The 22,742-nt window shown below is 37.6% G+C and overlaps 2 protein-coding genes and 1 long non-coding RNA gene across 3 annotated transcripts; 1 reads left to right on the top strand and 2 right to left on the bottom strand.

Moving 5' to 3' along the window:
• Nucleotides 1-2,677: 2,677 nt before the first annotated feature.
• Nucleotides 2,678-3,387, bottom strand: LOC116288680 (uncharacterized). Its single transcript, XR_004196225.2, has 3 exons — nt 3,269-3,387; nt 3,088-3,146; nt 2,678-2,817 (listed from the first exon to the last, which is right to left on the bottom strand). It is a non-coding gene; the product is annotated as an uncharacterized LOC116288680 (long non-coding RNA).
• Nucleotides 3,388-3,493: 106 nt separating this feature from the next.
• LOC116288679 (cell adhesion molecule CEACAM5-like) lies at nt 3,494-10,871 on the bottom strand. Its single transcript, XM_089040573.1, has 8 exons — nt 10,607-10,871; nt 8,638-8,919; nt 6,846-7,103; nt 6,048-6,330; nt 5,414-5,673; nt 4,643-4,903; nt 4,043-4,306; nt 3,494-3,798 (listed from the first exon to the last, which is right to left on the bottom strand). Exons 1-8 carry the CDS (start codon nt 10,869-10,871, stop codon nt 3,494-3,496), a joined length of 2,178 nt encoding a protein of 725 aa, XP_088896699.1.
• A 4,384-nt stretch (nt 10,872-15,255) lies between these two features.
• LOC148905530 (uncharacterized) lies at nt 15,256-16,353 on the top strand. The gene is made up of 2 exons (XM_089040571.1): nt 15,256-15,860; nt 15,996-16,353. Exons 1-2 carry the CDS (start codon nt 15,256-15,258, stop codon nt 16,351-16,353), a joined length of 963 nt encoding a protein of 320 aa, XP_088896697.1.
• Nucleotides 16,354-22,742: the final 6,389 nt, after the last annotated feature.

The raw sequence follows: 22,742 nt of genomic DNA, 5'->3' as shown, positions 1-22,742 counted from the left end.
ATACACGCTACTCACAAAGTTGTCATAGAAATGTCGTCTTCGGTTGACGGTCTCGCCGCCTTACTTAACATAGTACAATATATTAAGTTGGGCTACCTATGTTAATGCTATGTAGCTCATATATCTTTTTTCCATTCCACACACGATATGGGAGCTTCTATGAGACCTTGGAAATTTGAGCTGTTGAAATCCAAGTTATGAGATTCAAGTACAGATTACTAAGTGTCAGCCAAGATCGAGAGTGTACGGGATGGGAAGAGAAAAGAGACTTGTTTGTCATTCTTCTCAATGAAGCTTTCAAATAAAAACTTTCACATGGTAGAAGGAAATCTAGCAAACATAAAACTCAACTTTCAATTGATATTTGTCAACTGTTTGCTTTATTGTTTATTAGTATCAATAAGTGATTGAAATCCAATATAGCTTGATTATTGTGTCAGCATATTATATTGAATGTATGTGGTTAATAAATATGAATTTATCGCTTTTTTGAAGGTCTTACTTTCTTTTCTTGAGTTTCTGCTTAAGATTATGAAATATCAGTGTATGATTAACTTGATCCAAGAGAATATGAACTAAGAGAAGGAATCCCCGTGCCCCATCAATGATATCATTTATTTGATCGTTTGATTTTCTGCTCGCGCATAGTACGCGCGCGCTCTACGCTGTTTGCTAACGTTTCTTGTGCTTTTCTTATGTTCAAATGTTCAAATCTGTCCTCTCAAGATCAGTGACGATGTAGGTCGAAAGCTTTGGAAAATAAATGTAAAAATACTCCAGAAAGTTAAAAAAATTATTACTTATATTTCCTGTCGTATTTGTCAAGCTTTCGACGTGCACATTCATATTCAGGGCATAGTCGACATAACGGAAAAACCACAAAAACGTGGCAAACAGCAAACAGCGTAGAGCGCGCGCAGTAAATTCGCGTGCAGAAAAACAAATGGTCTAAAAATAGCATCAAACTGTGCACATGATGGTTATAACGCTATATAGGGGGAATTCCTTCTCTTTGTTCATTTTCTCTTGCTTGATCTTATTACAAAACTGCATTTACGTTTGATCAATGTGTCTAAAAGAACCGAAAAAAAGTGCAAAATGTGATCAAAACTGCAAGTGTATCTTTTATAATGTAGGAGTGAGTGTGCTATCAGTAATTATACAGATGCCTCGCATATCATTTACACTATAAAATAGCATTTTTAAAAGCAAAAGGCAATGGATCATCAATACTGTTCTCGTTTGGCCCTTATTGACTCAACATTTGCTCAAGTCATCGAGAGACTGGTACTGTGGAGACACACCCTTGTGTTGAATTGCCTGGTACTCTCCTGTACGTGTTGGGTTTCCTGAGGATGACATTACCGCACTCTTATGGGGCAGCCGTGTGAAAGGACTCAGTGAATCGTAGTTACCAGTACGAGGTTGGATGGTTTGATAGGTGAGTGGTGGTGGATTTGAAACAGCCTCTGTCTGTCTATGTTGATCTGCACTTTCATACTGAGGCATGGGGATATTCGTCTGTACACCGGAATGTGGTTGGGATAGCTTTGTTCTTGTTGTCACCGGCTCATATTCAGGGATACCAACATTACTCGTCGATAATCCTCGCCTTCCTATTGGTTCATATTCTGGCACATTTGGTGTTTCGTTATCTGTGGCATTAAAACGTGTTTCTTGAAGTGAAATGTCGTTCTTTGTTCGTAAGAAAGAATAATAGTAATGAATGAATAGACAGAGAAGAAACAAATATATAACGAACGAAGAAATAAAATGCAACAAAGATGAAATGAATGAATAGATGGATGCATGGATGGATGGATGGATAAATATACATGGATAGGATGAATATACATGGATAGCTACATCCAAATTTCATGCCAAAAAACAATAACACGTAGATAATATTAGATCATATACTTTATATATATATTATATATACATATATATACAAAATTACCATTTTTCCCATCTCGTCACTTGTGTTCGATCTGCAAAAGGGGATATTAACATTTCATTGTTTTAATCAGAACTTTTATCATCTAAATGTCTCAGATAGTACGTACTTTTTTCCAGAACTTCCTTTTGAATCTAAAATCAGAAAAAAAATTATAATTAAATTAGAATTTTAATCTTATCTTTTTTCTCCTTTTCCATCTTTACCTTCATGTTCAATGTGTTTACGCCCAAAATAACGTATCATACCTTTTCTACTTAACCACAGGAACCCCACTATAAGTATGATGATCAGAACAATCGACAAACCAAACAGTGCACCAAGAACTGCCACTAGTGTCTTGTTATCCCCTTTACATGGAATCGGCGTATTTTCTTTGTAGTCTACAAAAGAGTTATTTATGTCATTACAATACAATACAAATATGGTCACACAAATTTTTACCACTATTTTCATTTATACACGATATCGAGACAAAATTCGGTACAGCCAAATCAGGCAATATAGACTAAGCATCGCGCACCTGTCAAATAAATCCTTAGAGTACGTAAAAGTACATGGGGCGATTCATTTGAATGACGACAGTCTATTGTTCGATTTCCGAGTTACGACCTATGTCTTGATGAGCGAGTAGCGATGAAAGCATTGGTAAAACAAAAGTAAAAACACTCTTGGCCTACCCCGAGTCGAATACAGGCTACTAAACCATCTTACCACTTGATTTCTGAATGCGGTTGTAGTCTATCTGTAAGCCATTGATCTCTTCTCCTTGTCTTTTGATATAATATCTCAAAGGCAGCAGTGGATCAGGTACTTTACCAATGACTTCTAGCTCAAACCGCACTATGATGCTTCCCTTACTATTGTAATGAAAGTCGTAAAGATAAAAAGAATACAGCTTTGCTCAAGTTAAACCATAACATATTGAAATCACTCATGTGGGGGGAGATATCGTGTGGATTTTCCGTTAACTGCAAGGTTATCCTGTGCTCAAATTCAGTAAGGAGAGAGGATCTATAGCACAGACCCTGGTGAGCTGCTCTACTGCTGTATTTCGCGGCGGTCCTTAATTAGCGATTATAAGTGCAGTTACTGAAATTATAGGCACTATATGTTTGAAGAATACTTACATGAAATCCTTAATTTTTATGGCAGCCAAGTATGGTACACCTAAGTATGCAGCTTCTAACTAGAAATAAAAATAAAATAAACTAATGAAAATAATGACCATGCAGCGAACGAACGAACGAACGAACGAACGAACGAACGAACGAACGAACGAACGAACGAACATGACTATACTCTACTTACTATTTTGATGCACTTCTGTTTAAGATCATTGTAGCCTGCTGACTTTACATCCTGAAGGTCATCCTGCCATTCTTGGTTTGTTATTCTAAACTGCCCTGTAAACGTTTCCTTGAAAACTAAAGTAGAAACGAAAAACAGTCAAATATGGTATGATGGGTTATAGCAAATTCATCTGATCAGGACTGGATCAGCTCAAGCTAGTGGCATTTGTAATTCTCATTATCATTACTCACGTATTGGTTGTCTGTAAAAATCCAATGTCCTCTCTCGTATACCGACGCTATTTTCAGCTTTACACACAATGCTAGCACTATCCACATCATTCTGGATGATAACCACCACCAAATACTGTTTTCCATTTAATCCTGCATCATGGCTGGTGATAGTAGTCAATATATTCGGTGCAGAAGGATTGCAAGACAGGGATGTGTTACTGGGATAAGCGTTGATACTAAGGTTGAACAATACCAGTGGATTGGACTGACTGTAGCTCTTGTTACTTGATCCAATCACTTCCAGAGGATCTAAGTCTGTTAAGGGGGAAACAAAATACATATAACATGAAACAATTATAATGACTCTTTCAGGTTACTAGTAAACGCTAACCGCAACATGCAAGTACTTCAGTGATTATACACCACTACCAGTTCAGGTTTTATCTTTGCATGCATGCAGACATGCTGATCAATTGCAGAACCCTTAAAGTGGAAAATAAGAAAATAATAAAAGATGCGATTGTGCTTATTAGTGCTTATTTACGCGATGCCTACTCACATTGAACGACGATTTCAATCGGGACTGAAAGGAGCCAGCCAAGATGATTTTTCGCTTCACATTGGTATGTTCCGTTTTGTTTTCGCTTGATACTGTTAAATACTAGTATTCCATTTTGTCCATCAGTTAAAGTCCCCCCATTATGCTTCCATGTGTAAGTCGGGGGTGGATTGCTGTCACTTTGGCAATATAGGGAAAAACTAGTCCCCTCTTTTAGAATCATTTGCCTTCTCGATGGTAGAATAGTAATGTTGGAAGGTGGATCTGTACAATGTAAATTATCACATTAATTAATACTTCAAAATATAAAACAAATAAAGTCTCTAAATTTTTAAGAGGAAGTTTTCGAGCCGGAATGATGAAACATCATAAATAGCAGCGTAAAAAAGAAGACAGTATAATATACCGGGATAGACTGCAATGCAAAGCAATGGAAAAATGAAGTCAAAGTTATTAAAATTGGCTTGGCATATCTTGTTTTAAGAATATTTTTCGCAATACAAAACATTTCTTTTATCATTATCCGGCATAGCAAATCGTAATGTCTTTTATCACAAGAAACCTATTTTCTGGAGAAAAGGCATATGACTTTAAACTTACAATGTATATCTAAGCATGTGCTGACATTCTTGGCGTGTCCAATACCATTATCTGCTGTACACGTGTAACACGATGAATCGTTCCTTTTTACTCGTGCTATATTGAATATTCGTCCAACACCAATGACAGTGCCGTCCTTCGTGCAGGTGATATTAGGTACTGGGTATCCAATGGCATTGCAAACAATGCTAACGTCTTTTCCCTCATCAACCAATATTACTTGTTTATAAGGATTCGTTATCTCTGGTGCTATGATTTTCACTACGCAAAATAAAGTAACGCAGGATATAGTATAACTCCAGGCATTTTATTATTAGTAGAATTTCGATTTTCAATTCAGGTTTTTTAAATAAGTGTATATAAAAGATCGATTAGAAATAGAGAAATTATGGAAAAAGTAAGAGGAAAGATTGCTTCCTTAAAGCAAATCCAATCAAATTCCATGAATTTGAACCTCAAGGATGAAAATGCCTTTAATTTCATTTCTAGTTTTCAGAACTTCCTATTCTTCCTAATCCTGCAGATACTTCATTCACTGATATTTGTTTCGAACGAATCAATGACAAGCGGTTACCAGTTAGAAAATCAAAAGAGCTACATGAATGCTTGTTTGATTTGTTAAAACCGTAGTAAAATGCTTGGCATTAGTGTGTCCGTGTGGAACAACTTTAATTTCCTAGGCTGAAATGATTTTTATGCGTCGGTGTTTATTGCATAAACCCAGCTCTATTACCGATTATCGATTACCGATTCTCAGTTCTTTATACTTACATTTCACTGTTACGAAAATATTCTCTACTTGGTAACCAAGACTGTTGTTGGACAAAAATGTATATTTTCCACCATCACTTTTTGATACACCATTTATCTCCAACGTACTCCCCATGCCTCGAATACTTCCATTTCTTATCCACATCATATCAGGTGGTGGGTCACCATTAGCACTGCAAACTAGTTGAACATCATCACCCTCCATATTCTCTAAGGTGGCGCTGACATACCGACCAACCGACTGAACAAAATGGAACGCGCTAAAAACAATTCAAACAAGATAAAACTGAACATATCAAAATTTCATTCATTAAAAACTGTTTATTCATCTTTAAGAAGATGAATAAATAGTTTTTAATGAATGAATGGACTTCAGATAGATAGATGGATAAATGGATGGATTCGTAGGTCAAGGGATGGATTGACGGATGAGTGATCAATCCGATGGATCGATGGATAGGTGGAAGGACAGACAGGCGGAGGGACGGTTGGTGAGTTTTTGAATGAAGACCCAAAAAAATGTGAGAAATAAATTATCTTTACTCTCTTTTCAGGAAAAGTCAAGATGCTGGTGTTTTCTGGCTAATGATATTAATGACAAGCGTTATTAAAGACTAGTTCAATAAAATCCTACTTACAGTTGACAGTGATGTTAAAAGATCTTGTTTGTGATGAGCAGTTTAGTTTATCTCGCAAGGTCACCTGGTAATAACCTTCATTCATGCGGTTTATTGAACCAAATGTTAATTGCCATGTATCATTCCTGACAGACAGACTGTCCTTTACTTTAACCCACTGGTACATGTAGTATGATTCATTCCCAGATACGTCACACTGCATAACTACTTTATCTCCTTCCTTTACTGCTGCAACTGATGTATTCTTGTTATTGATTTTACACCGAGTGGTTATGTCTCCTGCAAGTAAGCATTGGTCATTATTATTGAACTTTTAAATCATCATCAACATAATCATCATCAACGACATCATTATTATTATTTTGTTCAACTTTCGTTCAAAATTATGGGCTCCGCTGTAAATTTTTCAATTATCGCGAATAAAAAAATTAAGGTATTGAAAAGGGTTTTGAAAAGTAAAAAAAATGAAGGAAGACAAGAGGGCTGTGAATAAGTGGTCTCAAAACATAAAAAGAAAAACAAATAACATGCAACGACAACGACATACACTACGAAAGGGGTACGAAACAGACGAAGATAAAAACAAAAATAACAGCAAAGAAAATAAACAATAGAGCTGTATCCGACTAGGCATCTACGCTGAAATTTTCAAAGGAAGTTCCGATAAAAAAACACTAAATAAAACCTAGAATACATGAATTCGTTTGATATGTATCGCATGCAGTATGACAGCCATTAAATATCGTTACAGTATGGAAAAGTAGTATGCATAGCCACCGTATCATTTCACTTACCCATTAGGTATACATCAGAAAAGGCACATTGACTACTTCCAATTTCATTCAAAGCAACACAACAAAACTTATTCAATCCCAATGGTGTTGCTGTTGTAGTAAACTGTCCATTGCTGCTTGACCCAAGGTAAATATTACCATTGTACAGCGAGTAGTTCTTGACTGATGGATATGCATCGGCCGTGCAACTAAGTTTAATGACCTTGTTCTCACATACATCCAACTTACTTGGGCAGAGCAAAGTATCTTTAGGTTTATCTGAAGTGAGTGTAACAATTCTCTTTGTTAATTACTTTAGTTTCTCTGAGTTATGTTGGCTCAGACCAGCTTGTGAGTAGGGTGCTTCACAATAAAACTTCGCTATATTCCCTCAGAATGTTTGCCGCTAAAAATTAACTACGAGCTTCTGATCCTCGATCCAGCCGCATGGTCTGCTCTTAAACACCCAATCAATCCCCAGAGACACCACATACATACATAAAACTCGCTTCGCTACATGAGATTGTATGAATAGATTAGTAGTAGTAGTAGTCTACACAACATTATATATGAGTTATAAATGATTTCTATATATCTACAGCAAAGTGAACTTACATTATTTCGGAAACAGAAAGAAAAAACCTACATATAGTTTAATGCACAGTAAAGTGATATATGAAATGTAAGTATGAGTTGGAGTTTAAGTGGGTGGGAGCGTGCATGTGCGATAGGATTTTCAAAGTTTGCCCTTTGCGACCAAAAAAATAAAAATAAAACATAATTTCTTCATTTTTACCAAATCCTCCCAAATTCCATTACACCAAATTCTATAGACTTTCGCAAGGTCCTTCGTCTCCATATTAGTTTACGCGCGCTGAATAAAGCACAGGCAGCCCAACCAGGATCACACGCGCTGGACGAAGGACGACCTCTCTCCATAATAGCATTTTTTTTTTCACCTATACTTCGCGCTCTGTGCGTCTCGGAGAGGTCGGCTGGGAGCAAGTCTACAAATTCCATTACCAACAACAACTTATGCTTTAACACTTCCATGTATATTGTGCAAAAAAGAAATGACTGTTAACTTCAACATGCATTGTGTTTGAAAGCATAGTGCAGTTTTCGTATGGCTGTGAAAAGCTCAGTGCCGTAAGCGTGAGGTGCCGTGACCGTGATGCTTTCTAGAATTTTAATTGGCTGATTTTTTTTCTCGCGCAATGTGATTGGCCTGGCATTGCCATGACCTTGGCGTGACCGTGTCCGCGCCGTGTTTATGCTTTGTTCCGGTTTGATTGGAGAGTAAATTATCGTGCAATGTGATTGGTCTGGCGTATCCTTTGCCGTGTCATGGCCTTGTTCGTGCCGTGAATTTTTCAGTCATATGAAAACTGCACTTTGTCAGTGCATGGTTTATGCATTACACAAGCTTGATAATATATATCATTTCAGACCAGTATTCAAGGAATATAGAACGTCGCTATTTCTATGTTGATTCTCGGGACGCATGCATGGATCACATGAATATTGCGTGCACATTACTAACAGTTTTTTAAAACAAAAAACATGTTTCTTTTTATGTTTTATATAGTAATCTTAGAAAACAATAGATAAATATGTGAAGGTAAGTAGTATTTCTAAAGGAATCCAACAATAATATTTCGAGCATTGCTTTTAGAATACATCGGTGAACAAATCCCCAACATCAAAGGGGTTTGAATCCATGACAGTTATTAATTAGAAAACAAAACTGACGTAATTTATACTAAGTGCCATCGGAGAAATTATATGTTGCTTATATTAAATTCATACTTACATTTAACAAGTAAAGTGAATAACTTCTTGTCTGGATTACCAACCCCATTGTCAGCAATACAGGTATAGCTTCCTTCGTCATTTATTGCTACTTGTTGGAAGACAAGGGCGTTGTTTGAACTTGATACTGAACTACTTCCATCGTAATATTCTCCATTCTTCATCCATCTGATGTTTGGTATGGGTTTACCAGTAGCATTACACAACAAGGTGATGGTTTGGTTCTCGATGACACTCCCATTTACACAACCTTCACAGACAAATGCAGCGATTTTGGGAAGGACTGAAATTAAGTTGAATAAGATAGTTGCGTCATAACCGTACTAAAATCATGCATGTTGCCGATTTAAAATCATAAAATATATAGATCATATTTTAGAGAAATCTGTAAAGATTTGAAAGGTCCGCTGTACCACGCAGTCTTTAATGGTGGGCACACAATAACAAATCATCAAAGCTCTTTTACTCCGACGAAGGACTAGCGTCCGAAACGTCAGTAAGTTTTTTCATCTTTTCACGGTGTATAATTTACCTTTTCATCATTACTGTTTCATTAGAAACACCGACGCAGCTCACACTAGTTTTTAGCTAGTTATATCTTTTTAATAACAAATCACATGATGTAGGGATGTAGCCTAATCCAATACGTGGACCCGTGAATTTTGGTAGTCACTGATTTATCGATGATCTTGATACTAATCTTTTACGCAACCACTATTAGTGTCGTCACGCAACTCTAATAAGCAAAAATGAACGCGTTTTAGGTCTAGGGCAAACGTCGAACTTTCCATGCACCGAACTCATTAAAAACAATGGATATCATGTGATAATGAGGCGGCATTCTTTGATGTAATTAAGTTCGGTGCATGGAAAGTTCGACGTTTGCCCTAGGCCTTAGAAATTTATTTTCATCATTTTATTAGTCCTTTAATAATAACAAAACCAAAACTCAAATAAACTTTTATGTACCTGGTTTTTATTTGTAGTAGCTTTCACAGCCAAAATACCTTAAAATATAGCATCAAGTGATCAGAATCGCGTCAGCTTGCAAAATAATTTAAAAGTTGAAGCCGTTGATCATGCTTGTAGTTCTTTAACATGACTAGTTTATCCCTTAGTACTGATCTTCGATTACAGAAAATACTGCTTTGAATAGCTTAATCAAAGCATGAATAGTTAACCAAAATAATCTATTGCCCATGAAGTTTGAAGTGATTCTTAGAAATTCTCGCTTAGGAGTCATTAACACCTTGCTTAAAATCATTGTTTACGATTACGATGGTTCATAAATATTTCTAGTTCTGCTAGCGCTGTCTTGAATAGCACATCGCACTGATTATACGAACCGATTTTATTATTTTTACTTAAAGTTACAATAACAACCCATGTAAACTAAGATCAACTGCGATCGGCTGTGAAAATTATCTGCTGAAAGTAAACCTGTAAGTTTGTTTGTCCGAATTTCGCCTTTGTCTTCGTTTTTATGACGTCACGGCTGCGCTGCGCTATTACAGTATCCAACAAAATAGAGCATGCGTATAGACATAAATTTTTATCACGTGTCTGTTAGCTCCGTCCTTTCATAATCACTTGGCAACATAGTGACATTGATTGACAGCTGTTTCAAGGTAATTGCCCGGGCTGTAGACTGGAACCCTATAGCAGAAGTCCGCAAAGGTCTCTTTGGTAAGGCCCTGAAGACCTCTGGGTACTATTTGCGCAATTTGTCCATTTTGTCGGGAAGGAATCAGAAAAGAGAAGGTATTTTATGACCTGTTTACCACAGGTAACCCGCTAACAAGACCCTGGTGGCAGGATAGACTGGGTTACCTGGGAAAATTTCGAATGACAGTGCCAGTTGAAAGGCATTTAAGGCAGAGCATTTATGCCATACTGATCAAAGTCATCTAATAACTCAATCTGGAACTCCAAACTCCAATTCCAATTGCGGTCCGGATTAACTGTAATACTGTATACATATGTTACATCAGGGTCGAGGGGATCGAACTTGGTGCCATCTTTGTTAGGGTCTTGAACAAGTATGTTTTTTATCAAGAAGCTGGCAAACCCTCTGGGTGAAACACCACTTGCATTTAGAGCATACAGAGAGTCATTATTAGTCTTGGTATAACCATTGGAGTAATAACTTGCCATTTCCACCTTTGAATCAACCTGACCATCTTTGTATCTGTTGATGACCAGACTGTTAAAATGATCACCTGCATGAACTCCCATTGCAGCTTGACATCTGTACTGTTGTGGCCAATAATAACAACAAGTGGATTCTGACTTACTTCAATAAACTGAAAGCAATCTGGAAAAGAAAAAAAAAAAAAAAAAAAAAAAGAGTGTAACTGTTGTACACGTTTGGGACATTGACAAATAGAGGATATACATGGCCGCGGGGAGATACGGGTTTTATCTTCGTATATTGAGCTCATATCTTACGCGCGTACGAATGAGGGAAGCGAACGAATTAAATAATTACTTAATTGACCTCCTCGGCTCTGACTCTGTTTTCTTATTTCAGACCACGTGTGTTACGCCACAAAATGTAATAACTCGCACAAAATGTAATAAAGTTGCTAACACAAAATGTAATAACTTTATTAACGCAAAATTTAATAAATTTTGACACAAAATGTAATAAAGAAACAAATTTAAAATTTCCTTTTTTCAAGAAAAACTACGCACATGCTTTTGGAATATAACTAGTTTTTGCTACTTTTGGATTTAGCAACCGTCAATCAATTAAGGTGGCTGCCTACTTTTGAACGTTCGATTTGAGCCCACGATGTGCGCGCGCTCAAAAACCGCTGAAAAATCTACGAGATTTTATTGAAGAACCATACGCGTTTTGAGCTTCAACAGGGCAAAACCCTCAAATTTTGCACGGGACTCTATATTTTTTGATAGCTCATTCGAAAAAACTCCTAAAAATCAAGGTTATATCAACATTTTAGGAAAAGTTTAAATCAGGAACACGTGAAAAAATAGATTTTTGTAGGGATTTTTGTTCGACTTTATGAGATTTTTTAAGAGCACCGAAACTACAAAATATGACAAATCAATGTATCTCTCTGTCTTTTTGTCGAAAATATCCATGTATTATTGTAGAAGGATTGACTAGCCTTCGTTCGTGCAATTATATAGTCTGCAAATAACTATTATCTTATGAATCTTAATTTTTTTCTAATCACTTCCGGTGGTGCAATTTTTACACCAAAAGCTCGTGCGTAGGCTCCCATTAAATGCTGATTATCTCGAAAACGAGCTCGGGACACCCTATTTTTCTTTCCAGATTTGGAATCAGCATTAAATTTCAATTCGGAAAATCGAAGTTTTAAGAAAAGCTTAAATCAATTTCCAAAAGTAGGCAGTCACCTTAAGCAAGCAAGCATGCATGCATGCAAGGATGCAAGCAAGCAAGCAAGCTACCATCAAGTGAGTGAGTGATTGAGTGAGTGAGTGAGTGAGTAAGTGAGTGAGTGAGTGAGTGAGTGAGGGAGGGAGGGAGTAAGTAAGTAAGTAAGTAAGTAAGTAAGTAAGTAAGTAAGTAAGTAAGTAAGTAAGTAAGTAAGTAGGTAAGTTAGTAAGTAATTATTACATTTTGTGTCAAAATTTATTAGATTTTGCGTTAATAAAGTTATTACATTTTGTGTCAAATTTTATTACATTTTGTGTTAGCAACTTTATTACATTTTGTGTCAAATGTTATTACATTTTGTGTCAGTTTGTATTACATTTTGTGTCAGTATTACATTTTGTGCGAGTTATTACATTTTGTACGTGGTGTAACAACGTGTCATTCCCTAGAACATCATTTCTTTGTTTAAGGTTTGCGCTCAGTTGCACATGAGAATACACATGAATATGGATACAACTCAAACAAAGAAGATTATTATATACCAAGTGTCAAAGTTCAATTTTCCTCAATTTCTATTGGTCGAGAGTGTGTCACGTGAACGCGAAGAAATTCCACTGTTTCCTGGCGACCATTCTGGGAGGGGAATATTATGTTATGGACCGGGAATAACAAAACCGGAAGTCACGTGATTGAAAAAATATAAAAACCAGAAATCAGAAAGCAACACATTTGAGCGCGCGTTTGCAAAATTCATTCACACGTTTTCTTTCACGAAACATCAGATTAAACATGGAGCCTTTCCGATTTTCTTGTTCTCTTTGACACTTGGTGCGATAATAAAGCACTTATTTACTGGGACCTTGGGAAAGCAGTATGTTTTGTGGTCCCTCGACCGTTTATGTTTCCCTCGGCTCCGTCTCGTGAAACATCAGCGGTCTCGGGACCACAAGACATACTGTTTCCCTCGGTCCCTGTAAATAAGTGTTAGTTATTCTCAAGGGAATGACACGTGGTCTGAAAGAAAGTTAGAAAGAAAAAAAGAAAGAAACATAAATGAAATTGAGAAAACAAATTTACATGTGTAATGTATTCAAAATGTGTGACCAGCGGTTTCACGACCGGATGGAATACTGATGAGTTGTTGTTCGGCATTGTACACCTTTTGCTGTTCATTAACAGAAAATGTACATTCATTTGTGCCAGTAGTTGTATCAATAGCTTAGGATCTCTTTGATCGTGCCTTGGTATATTTTTGGTGAGATTTTTCTTGGATTTGAATTCTGATGGGCTAGATCGAGCGGTGGTCAAGTTTTGTTGCCTGCCTTCCCCTTTCCTCTCCTCTCTCACACACACAAACATAGCTCACGCCAAACGCCAAAAACCGGCCTTAAAACGCATCGGACGAAGAAATAGCACTCAAATTTCATGAAGTGAATGACTAAACTTTATTTTGACGGCATTTGATTCTTAGGAAGTCTTCAGAAGATGTATTTTTGAGAAGCTGAAATCACTCGATAATTCAAAATTTTATTAACGGGCGAACGCCATAAGAGACCACAGGGAGCCCACACATCCGAAACCACAGATACTTCGGATGGTAAGCCTGTGCATGTACCAGACACATGTATCTTGTCACTTTCTTTACAAATACATGTTTAACAAACCTGTATTTATATGAAAGCATGTATTTAAGTACACGTTTGAGACGCCATTACATGTATGATACTTGTATAATACATGTATACTACACGTATTTTTGACCGGTATTTTACCCCATAGTCATTGTACCGTTACAGTCTCTAAGCGTGGAGACGGAACGGAAGAGCGAGAGACTGTGGAAAAGTCTACAGGCAAACCTAGTAATAGACTCTTCCACAGTCTCTCGCTCGTCCGTTCCGTCTCCACGCTTAGAGACTGTAACGGTACAATGACCGAAAGGACTTATGGGTCCCGAAAACTTGGACCCAGCGTGCTTTGGGAACCAAAATACTCGTCCACAGTCTCTCTCGTTTCAATATTTTTAAGATGGCGGCGAAAACGAGAGAGACTGTGGACGAGTATTTTGGTTCCCAAAGCACGCTGGGTCCAAGTTTTCGGGACCCATAAGTCCTTTCGGTCATTGTACCGTTACAGTCTCTAAGCGTGGAGACGGAACGGACGAGCGAGAGACTGTGGAAGAGTCTAACCTAGTAATAGTAGGATCAGAACGAGGTTACCCTCGTTTCTGAGCGAGCAGATGCTGGGAGCGTCGAAGTGTCGCTGTTTGTTTCAGTTTACTTCCTCGTTTCTCGTTTATTTACAGAAGATGGGCTTTTCAAACTTGTCGCGGACAATTCTCTTTTTATATTGGGCTTTAATATTCGAGGTGCCTTGTCTAAGTAAGTATGAACATAAGCTTAGTCTTACATTCTTGAAACAGTAATGATGAAAAGGTAAATAATACACCGTGAAAAGATGAAAAAACTTACTGACGTTTCGGACGCTAGTCCTTCGTCGTAGTAAAAGAGCGACGAAGGACTAGCGTCCGAAACGTCAGTACGTTTTTTCATCTTTTCACGGTGTATAATTTACCTTTTCATCATTACTGTTTCATTAGAAACACCGACGCAGCTCACACTAGTTTTTAGCTAGTTATATCTTTTTCTTACATTCTTGATGAAGTTATGGTAAAACTAAGTTAGTTATTAAGCTTAAGTTAGCTATATTTAAGCTTATTCAAAATTTCTTGCGACACTTAAGTTTAAGCTTATTTTCCAAATTTTTATTCTAAGCTGATAACGTTTTATTTTTCTGCCTATGAGTATTCGATGAGCTAAATTCTTGAAATTTTATAAAGCTCTTTCGTCTTCCAGAATAAAATAAAATTTATTTTGGCTTTTTTTCAGGATTCCGTGTATTTTAAATTTTCATATAAGCCTCTGCCGATTTTGAATATTTAAGGACAAAGTAAGACCCTGTATTCTATTATTCTTGTCAATAAAGTGCTGATGTATGTAGCTTTTTCCTGCATCACATCATGGTCACAGTAATACAAACAATGCCTATCAATCATTATCATGTTCATGATATTATTCATCATAGTTAAAATCTTATAGACATGAGTGTGCTGCAAACAGTGAATTAGTTTGCTGTGATAGCAATCTGGAAGAGAGAGTTTGTCAACGTTCTGAAAACAATAGTCACACATTGACTATTTCTAATTTTATAATACACTCCACAAAATTACTTGATTCATTGGACAGTGACAATGACATGGCGTGCAGACGTCTTTACTGTCGCTCTGTATTTTTGCTCAATTTTATTGCTCTATGGCTTATCTTTTCATATGAATATGGAACTAATGGATTCAACGAAGTCTTATCTAGCAATAATTTGTCTTTTGGTGGAGATTCCGTGAAGATTGAAGTAAGAAATTTCCATTCTTGTTCGTGGAACCACAAACGCCTAATAATTCGTATAGCACGTGGGAAAGGTTACTTCTCTTCTCGAATTAAGTACCATTCAAATTCTGTCTCTGGATTCCATCTAATTCGTCTATTTATCAGTGGAGATATATGTTTAAATCCTGGTCCTGATAAATGTCAGACTTGTGGTCGAACCATCGCTAAAAACCACCGAGTTCTGAGTTGTGATATTTGCAACCGTTCACACCATATCAAGTGTCAAGCATTTACTCCTAAGGATTTTCTGAGGCTGAAAAATAGCTCTGAAGGCAATTGGACCTGTCCAACATGTATCTCTGATGTTTTACCCTTCATTGATAATCCTTTTAACGATAGTTTCAATGATAATCAGAGTGAAGACAAGAACAACAAGTCCTTTAATGGCCAGGAAGCCGGAGAAGATTCTATCGAATGGTATGAATCTAATGTCAACAATTATTATAAATACAACTTGAAACTGGCTCATATTAATATCAATGGACTGTTGAATAAACTGGACGAAGTCAAAGTCATTCTCAACCGTAAATTATTTGATGTATTCTTTATTAGTGAGACTAAAATCGACAAGACCGTATCAGATTCCAAACTCAAACATCCTGGTTATCGCTTATTGCGACGAGACCGTAAAAAAGGTGGTGGTGGTTTATTGGCATACGTACGTAACGATTTGGTCGCTTACAGAAGACATAAAATCGAACCTGATGATTTGGAGTGCATGTGCTTGGATTTAAAGGACTCTACCAACTCTCGATTTATTGTGCTTGCCTGTTACAGATCCCCAGGTAAATGCAAAATATCGGATCAATGTGTCTATCTGGGATATCGTATACGATCTCATGACATCGTACACGATCTCATATCCAACACGTTCATTCTGATCGTACACGATCAGTTTCGTTGTGTGTAAATAATCGTACACGATCAGCTTTGATATCGTACACGATCACGTGGTTGGTTACATTTACAATCGTACACGATTCAGCTTTGATATCGTACACGATCAGTTTCATTGCGTGTAAATAATCGTACACGATTCAGCTTTGATATCGTACACGATCAGTTTCATTGCGTAAAAATAATCGTACACGATTCAGCTTTGATATCGTACACGATCAGTTTCGTTGGATACATTTACAATCGTACACGATATAGTTTTGGATTTCGTACACGTTTCGGGATAAATAAATTTAGGGCTCCAAAACGCGCATGACTATGGATATAACATCACTGGTGACGTAATGATAATGATCATTCATCCATAAATACCGGACATAGATGGGAAAAGCGACAAATATTGGATAACACATGGAAAAGGAAAAGGGACTAAAGGGATAAAACATAGATGGGACTAAAGGAATAAAACATAGATGGAACTAAAGGAATAAAACATCTGTGGCACTAAGGGAATAAAACATAGATGGGACTAAAGGGATAAAACATAGATGGGACTAGAGGGATAAAACATAGATGGGACTAAAGGAATGAAACATAGATGGGACTAAAGGGATAAAACATAGATGGGACTAAAGGGATAAAACATAGATGGGACTAAAGGGATGAAACATAGATGGGACTAAAGGGATGAAACATAGATGGGACTAAAGGAATGAAACATCTATGGGACTAAAGGGTTAAAACATCTGTGGGACTAGAGGAATAAAACATCAATGGGACTAAAGGAATAAAACAACATAGACGTGACTAAAGGGATGAAACATCTGTGGGACTAAAGGGATGAAACATAGATGGGACTAGAGGGATGAAACATAGATGGGACTAAAGGGATGAAACATAGATGGGACTAAAGGGTTAAAACATCTGTGGGACTAGAGGAATAAAACATCAATGGGACTAAAGGAATAAAACAACATAGACGTGACTAAAGGGATGAAACATCTGTGGGACTAAAGGGATGAAACATAGATGGGACTAAAGGGATAAAACATAGATGGGACTAGAGGGATGAAACATAGATGGGACTAAAGGGATAAAACATAGATGGGACTAAAGGGATAAAACATAGATGGGACTAAAGGGATGAAACATAGATGTGACTAAAGGGATGAAACATAGATGGGACTAAAGGGATAAAACATAGATGGGACTAAAGGGATGAAACATAGATGGGACTAAAGGGATGAAACATAGATGGGACTAAAGGGATAAAACATAGATGGGACTAAAGGGATAAAACATAGATGGGACTAAAGGGATAAAACATAGATGGGACTAAAGGGATGAAACATAGATGGGACTAGAGGGATGAAACATAGATGGGACTAAAGGGATGAAACATAGATGTGACTAAAGGGATGAAACATAGATGGGACTAGAGGGATGAAACATAGATGGGACTAAAGGGATAAAACATAGATGGGACTAAAGGGATAAAACATAGATGGGACTAAAGGGATAAAACATAGATGGGACTAGAGGGATGAAACATAGATGGGACTAAAGGGATAAAACAAAGATGGGACTAAAGGGATAAAACATAGATGGGACTAAAGGGATGAAACATAGATGTGACTAAAGGGATGAAACATAGATGGGACTAAAGGGATAAAACATAGATGGGACTAAAGGGATAAAACATAGATGGGACTAAAGGGATAAAACATAGATGGGACTAGAGGGATGAAACATAGATGGGACTAGAGGGATGAAACATAGATGTGACTAGAGGGATGAAACATAGATGGGACTAGAGGGATAAAACATAGATGGGACTAAAGGGATAAAACATAGATGGGACTAAAGGGATAAAACATAGATGGGACTAGAGGGATAAAACATAGATGGGACTAGAGGGATGAAACATAGATGGGACTAAAGGGATAAAACATAGATGGGACTAGAGGGATGAAACATAGATGGGACTAGAGGGATGAAACATAGATGGGACTAGAGGGATGAAACATAGATGGGACTAGAGGGATGAAACATAGATGGGACTAGAGGGATAAAACATAGATGGGACTAAAGGGATAAAACATAGATGGGACTAGAGGGATAAAACATAGATGGGACTAGAGGGATGAAACATCTGTGGGACTAAAGGGATGAAACATAGATGGGACTAGAGGGATGAAACATCTGTGGGACTAGAGGAATAAAACATCAATGGGACTAAAGGGTTAAAACATCTATGGGACTAGAGGGATGAAACATAGATGGGACTAAAGGGATAAAACATAGATGGGACTAAAGGGATAAAACATAGATGGGACTAGAGGGATAAAACATAGATGGGACTAGAGGGATGAAACATAGATGGGACTAAAGGGATAAAACATAGATGGGACTAGAGGGATGAAACATAGATGGGACTAGAGGGATGAAACATAGATGGGACTAGAGGGATGAAACATAGATGGGACTAGAGGGATGAAACATAGATGGGACTAGAGGGATAAAACATAGATGGGACTAAAGGGATAAAACATAGATGGGACTAGAGGGATAAAACATAGATGGGACTAGAGGGATGAAACATCTGTGGGACTAAAGGGATGAAACATAGATGGGACTAGAGGGATGAAACATCTGTGGGACTAGAGGAATAAAACATCAATGGGACTAAAGGGTTAAAACATCTATGGGACTAGAGGGATGAAACATAGATGGGACTAAAGGAATAAAACATAGATGGGACTAAAGGGATAAAACATAGATGGGACTAAAGGGATAAAACATAGATGGGACTAGAGGGATAAAACATAGATGGGACTAGAGGGATGAAACATAGATGGGACTAAAGGGATGAAACATAGATGGGACTAGAGGGATGAAACATAGATGGGACTAGAGGCTTGAAACATAGATGGGACTAAAGGAATGAAACATAGATGGGACTAGAGGAATAAAACATAAATGGGACTAGAGGGATAAAACATAGATGGGACTAGAGGAATAAAACATAGACGGGACTAGAGGGATGAAACATAGATGGGACTAGAGGGATGAAACATAGACGGGACTAGAGGGATAAAACATAGATGGGACTAGAGGGATGAAACATAGATGGGACTAAAGGGATGAAACATAGATGTGACTAAAGGGTTAAAACATCTATGGGACTAGAGGGATAAAACATAGATGGGACTAGAGGGATGAAACATAGACGGGACTAGAGGGATGAAACATAGATGGGACTCGAGGGATGAAACATAGACGGGACTAGAGGGATAAAACATAGATGGGACTAGAGGGATGAAACATAGATGGGACTAAAGGGATGAAACATAGATGTGACTAAAGGGTTAAAACATCTATGGGACTAGAGGGATGAAACATAGATGTGACTAAAGGGTTAAAACATCTATGGGACTAGAGGGATAAAACATAGATGGGACTAAAGGGTTAAAACATCTATGGGACTAGAGGGATAAAACATCTATGTGACTTAAGGGATAAAACATCTGTGGGACTAAAGGGATAAAACATAGATGGGACTAAAGGGATGAAACATAGATGTGACTAAAGGGTTAAAACATCTATGGGACTAGAGGGATGAAACATAGATGGGACTAAAGGGATGAAACGTAGATGGGACTAAAGGAATAAAACATCTGTGGGACTAAAGGGATGAAACATAGATGGGACTAAAGGGATGAAACATAGATGGGACTAAAGGAATAAAACATCTATGGGACTAGAGGGATGAAACATAGATGGGACTAAAGGGATGAAACATAGATGGGACTAAAGGGTTAAAACATCTATGGGACTAGAGGGATGAAACATAGATGGGACTAAAGGGATGAAACATAGATGGGACTAAAGGGATAAAACATAGATGGGACTAAAGGGATAAAACATAGATGGGACTAAAGGGATAAAACATAGATGTGACTAAAGGGTTAAAAAATCTATGGGACTAGAGGGATGAAACATAGATGTGACTAAAGGGTTAAAACATCTATGGGACTAGAGGGATGAAACATAGATGGGACTAAAGGGATGAAACATAGATGGGACTAAAGGGATAAAACATCTGTGGGACTAAAGGGATAAAACATAGATGGGACTAAAGGGATGAAACATAGATGGGACTAAAGGGATGAAACATAGATGTGACTAGAGGGATGAAACATCTATGGGACTAGAGGGATGAAACATAGATGGGACTAAAGGGATGAAACATAGATGTGACTAAAGGGTTAAAACATCTATGGGACTAGAGGGATGAAACATAGATGGGACTAAAGGGATAAAACATAGATGGGACTAAAGGGATAAAACATAGATGGGACTAGAGGGATGAAACATAGATGTGACTAAAGGGTTAAAACATCTATGGGACTAGAGGGATGAAACATAGATGGGACTAAAGGGATAAAACATAGATGGGACTAGAGGGATGAAACATAGATGTGACTAAAGGGTTAAAACATCTATGGGACTAGAGGGATGAAACATAGATGGGACTAAAGGGATAAAACATAGATGGGACTAGAGGGATGAAACATAGATGTGACTAAAGGGATGAAACATAGATGGGACTAGAGGGATGAAACATAGATGGGACTAGAGGGATAAAACATAGATGGGACTAAAGGGATAAAACATAGATGGGACTAGAGGGATAAAACATAGATGGGACTAGAGGGATGAAACATCTGTGGGACTAAAGGGATGAAACATAGATGGGACTAGAGGGATGAAACATCTGTGGGACTAGAGGAATAAAACATCAATGGGACTAAAGGGTTAAAACATCTATGGGACTAGAGGGATGAAACATAGATGGGACTAAAGGGATAAAACATAGACGGGACTAAAGGAATAAAACATAGATGGGACTAGAGGGATGAAACATAGATGGGACTAAAGGGATAAAACATAGATGGGACTAAAGGGATAAAACATAGATGGGACTAGAGGGATGAAACATAGATGGGACTAAAGGGATGAAACATAGATGGGACTAGAGGGATAAAACATAGATGGGACTAGAGGAATAAAACATAAATGGGACTAGAGGGATAAAACATAGATGGAACTAGAGGAATAAAACATAGACGGGACTAGAGGGATGAAACATAGATGGGACTAGAGGGATGAAACATAGACGGGACTAGAGGGATAAAACATAGATGGGACTAGAGGGATGAAACATAGATGGGACTAAAGGGATGAAACATAGATGTGACTAAAGGGTTAAAACATCTATGGGACTAGAGGGATAAAACATAGATGGGACTAAAGGGTTAAAACATCTATGGGACTAGAGGGAAAAAACATCTATGTGACTAAAGGGATAAAACATCTGTGGGACTAAAGGGATAAAACATAGATGGGACTAAAGGGATGAAACATAGATGGGACTAGAGGGATGAAACATAGACGGGACTAGAGGGATAAAACATAGATGGGACTAGAGGGATAAAACATAGATGGGACTAGAGGGATGAAACATCTATGGGACTAAAGGGATAAAACATCTGTGGGACTAAAGGGATGAAACATAGATGGGACTAAAGGGATAAAACATAGACGGGACTAAAGGGATGAAACATAGAGTGACTAAAGGGTTAAAAACATCTATGGGGACTAGAGGGATGAAACATAGATGGGACTAAAGGATTAAAACATCTGTGGGACTAAAGGGATGAAACATAGATGGGACTAGAGGGATGAAACATAGATGGGACTAAAGGGATAAAACATCTGTGGGACTAAAGGGATAAAACATAGATGGGACTAAAGGGATAAAACATCTGTGGGACTAGAGGGATGAAACATAGATGGGACTAAAGGGATAAAACATCTGTGGGACTAAAGGGATGAAACATAGATGGGACTAGAGGGATGAAACATAGATGGGACTAAGAGAGGGAGAGGAGAATGATTAAAACATCTGTGGGACTAAAGGGATGAAACATGGATGGGACTAAAGGGGTGATAAAACTCTGTGAGGGCTAAAGGGATGAAACATAGATGTGACTAAAGGATAAAAACATAGATGGGACTAGAGGGATATACAACATTTAGATGGAGCTAAAGGGATGAACTAGATGTGACATGAGGGATGAAACATAGTGGGACTAGAGGGATAAAATAAACTAGACGGGGGACTAAAGGGATGAAAACATAGATGTGACTAAAGGGATATAAATCAAACATAGATGGGGACTACTAAGGGATGACAACATGATGTGACTAAGGGATAAAAAATAGACGGGACTAAAGGGTATGAAACATCGATGTGACTAAAGGGAGAAAACATAGATGGGGAGCTAAATGGGAATGTGAAAACATGAGTGACTAAAGCGGAATCAAACGGCTAGGCTC

This window comes from Actinia tenebrosa, unplaced genomic scaffold, assembly GCF_029948245.1.
Source record: "Actinia tenebrosa isolate PJP-AT-01 unplaced genomic scaffold, QUT_ActTen_1.0 PGA_scaffold7__59_contigs__length_16204524, whole genome shotgun sequence".
NCBI lineage: Eukaryota > Metazoa > Cnidaria > Anthozoa > Actiniaria > Actiniidae > Actinia > Actinia tenebrosa.
This window is presented reverse-complemented; position numbering and strand designations above follow the sequence as displayed.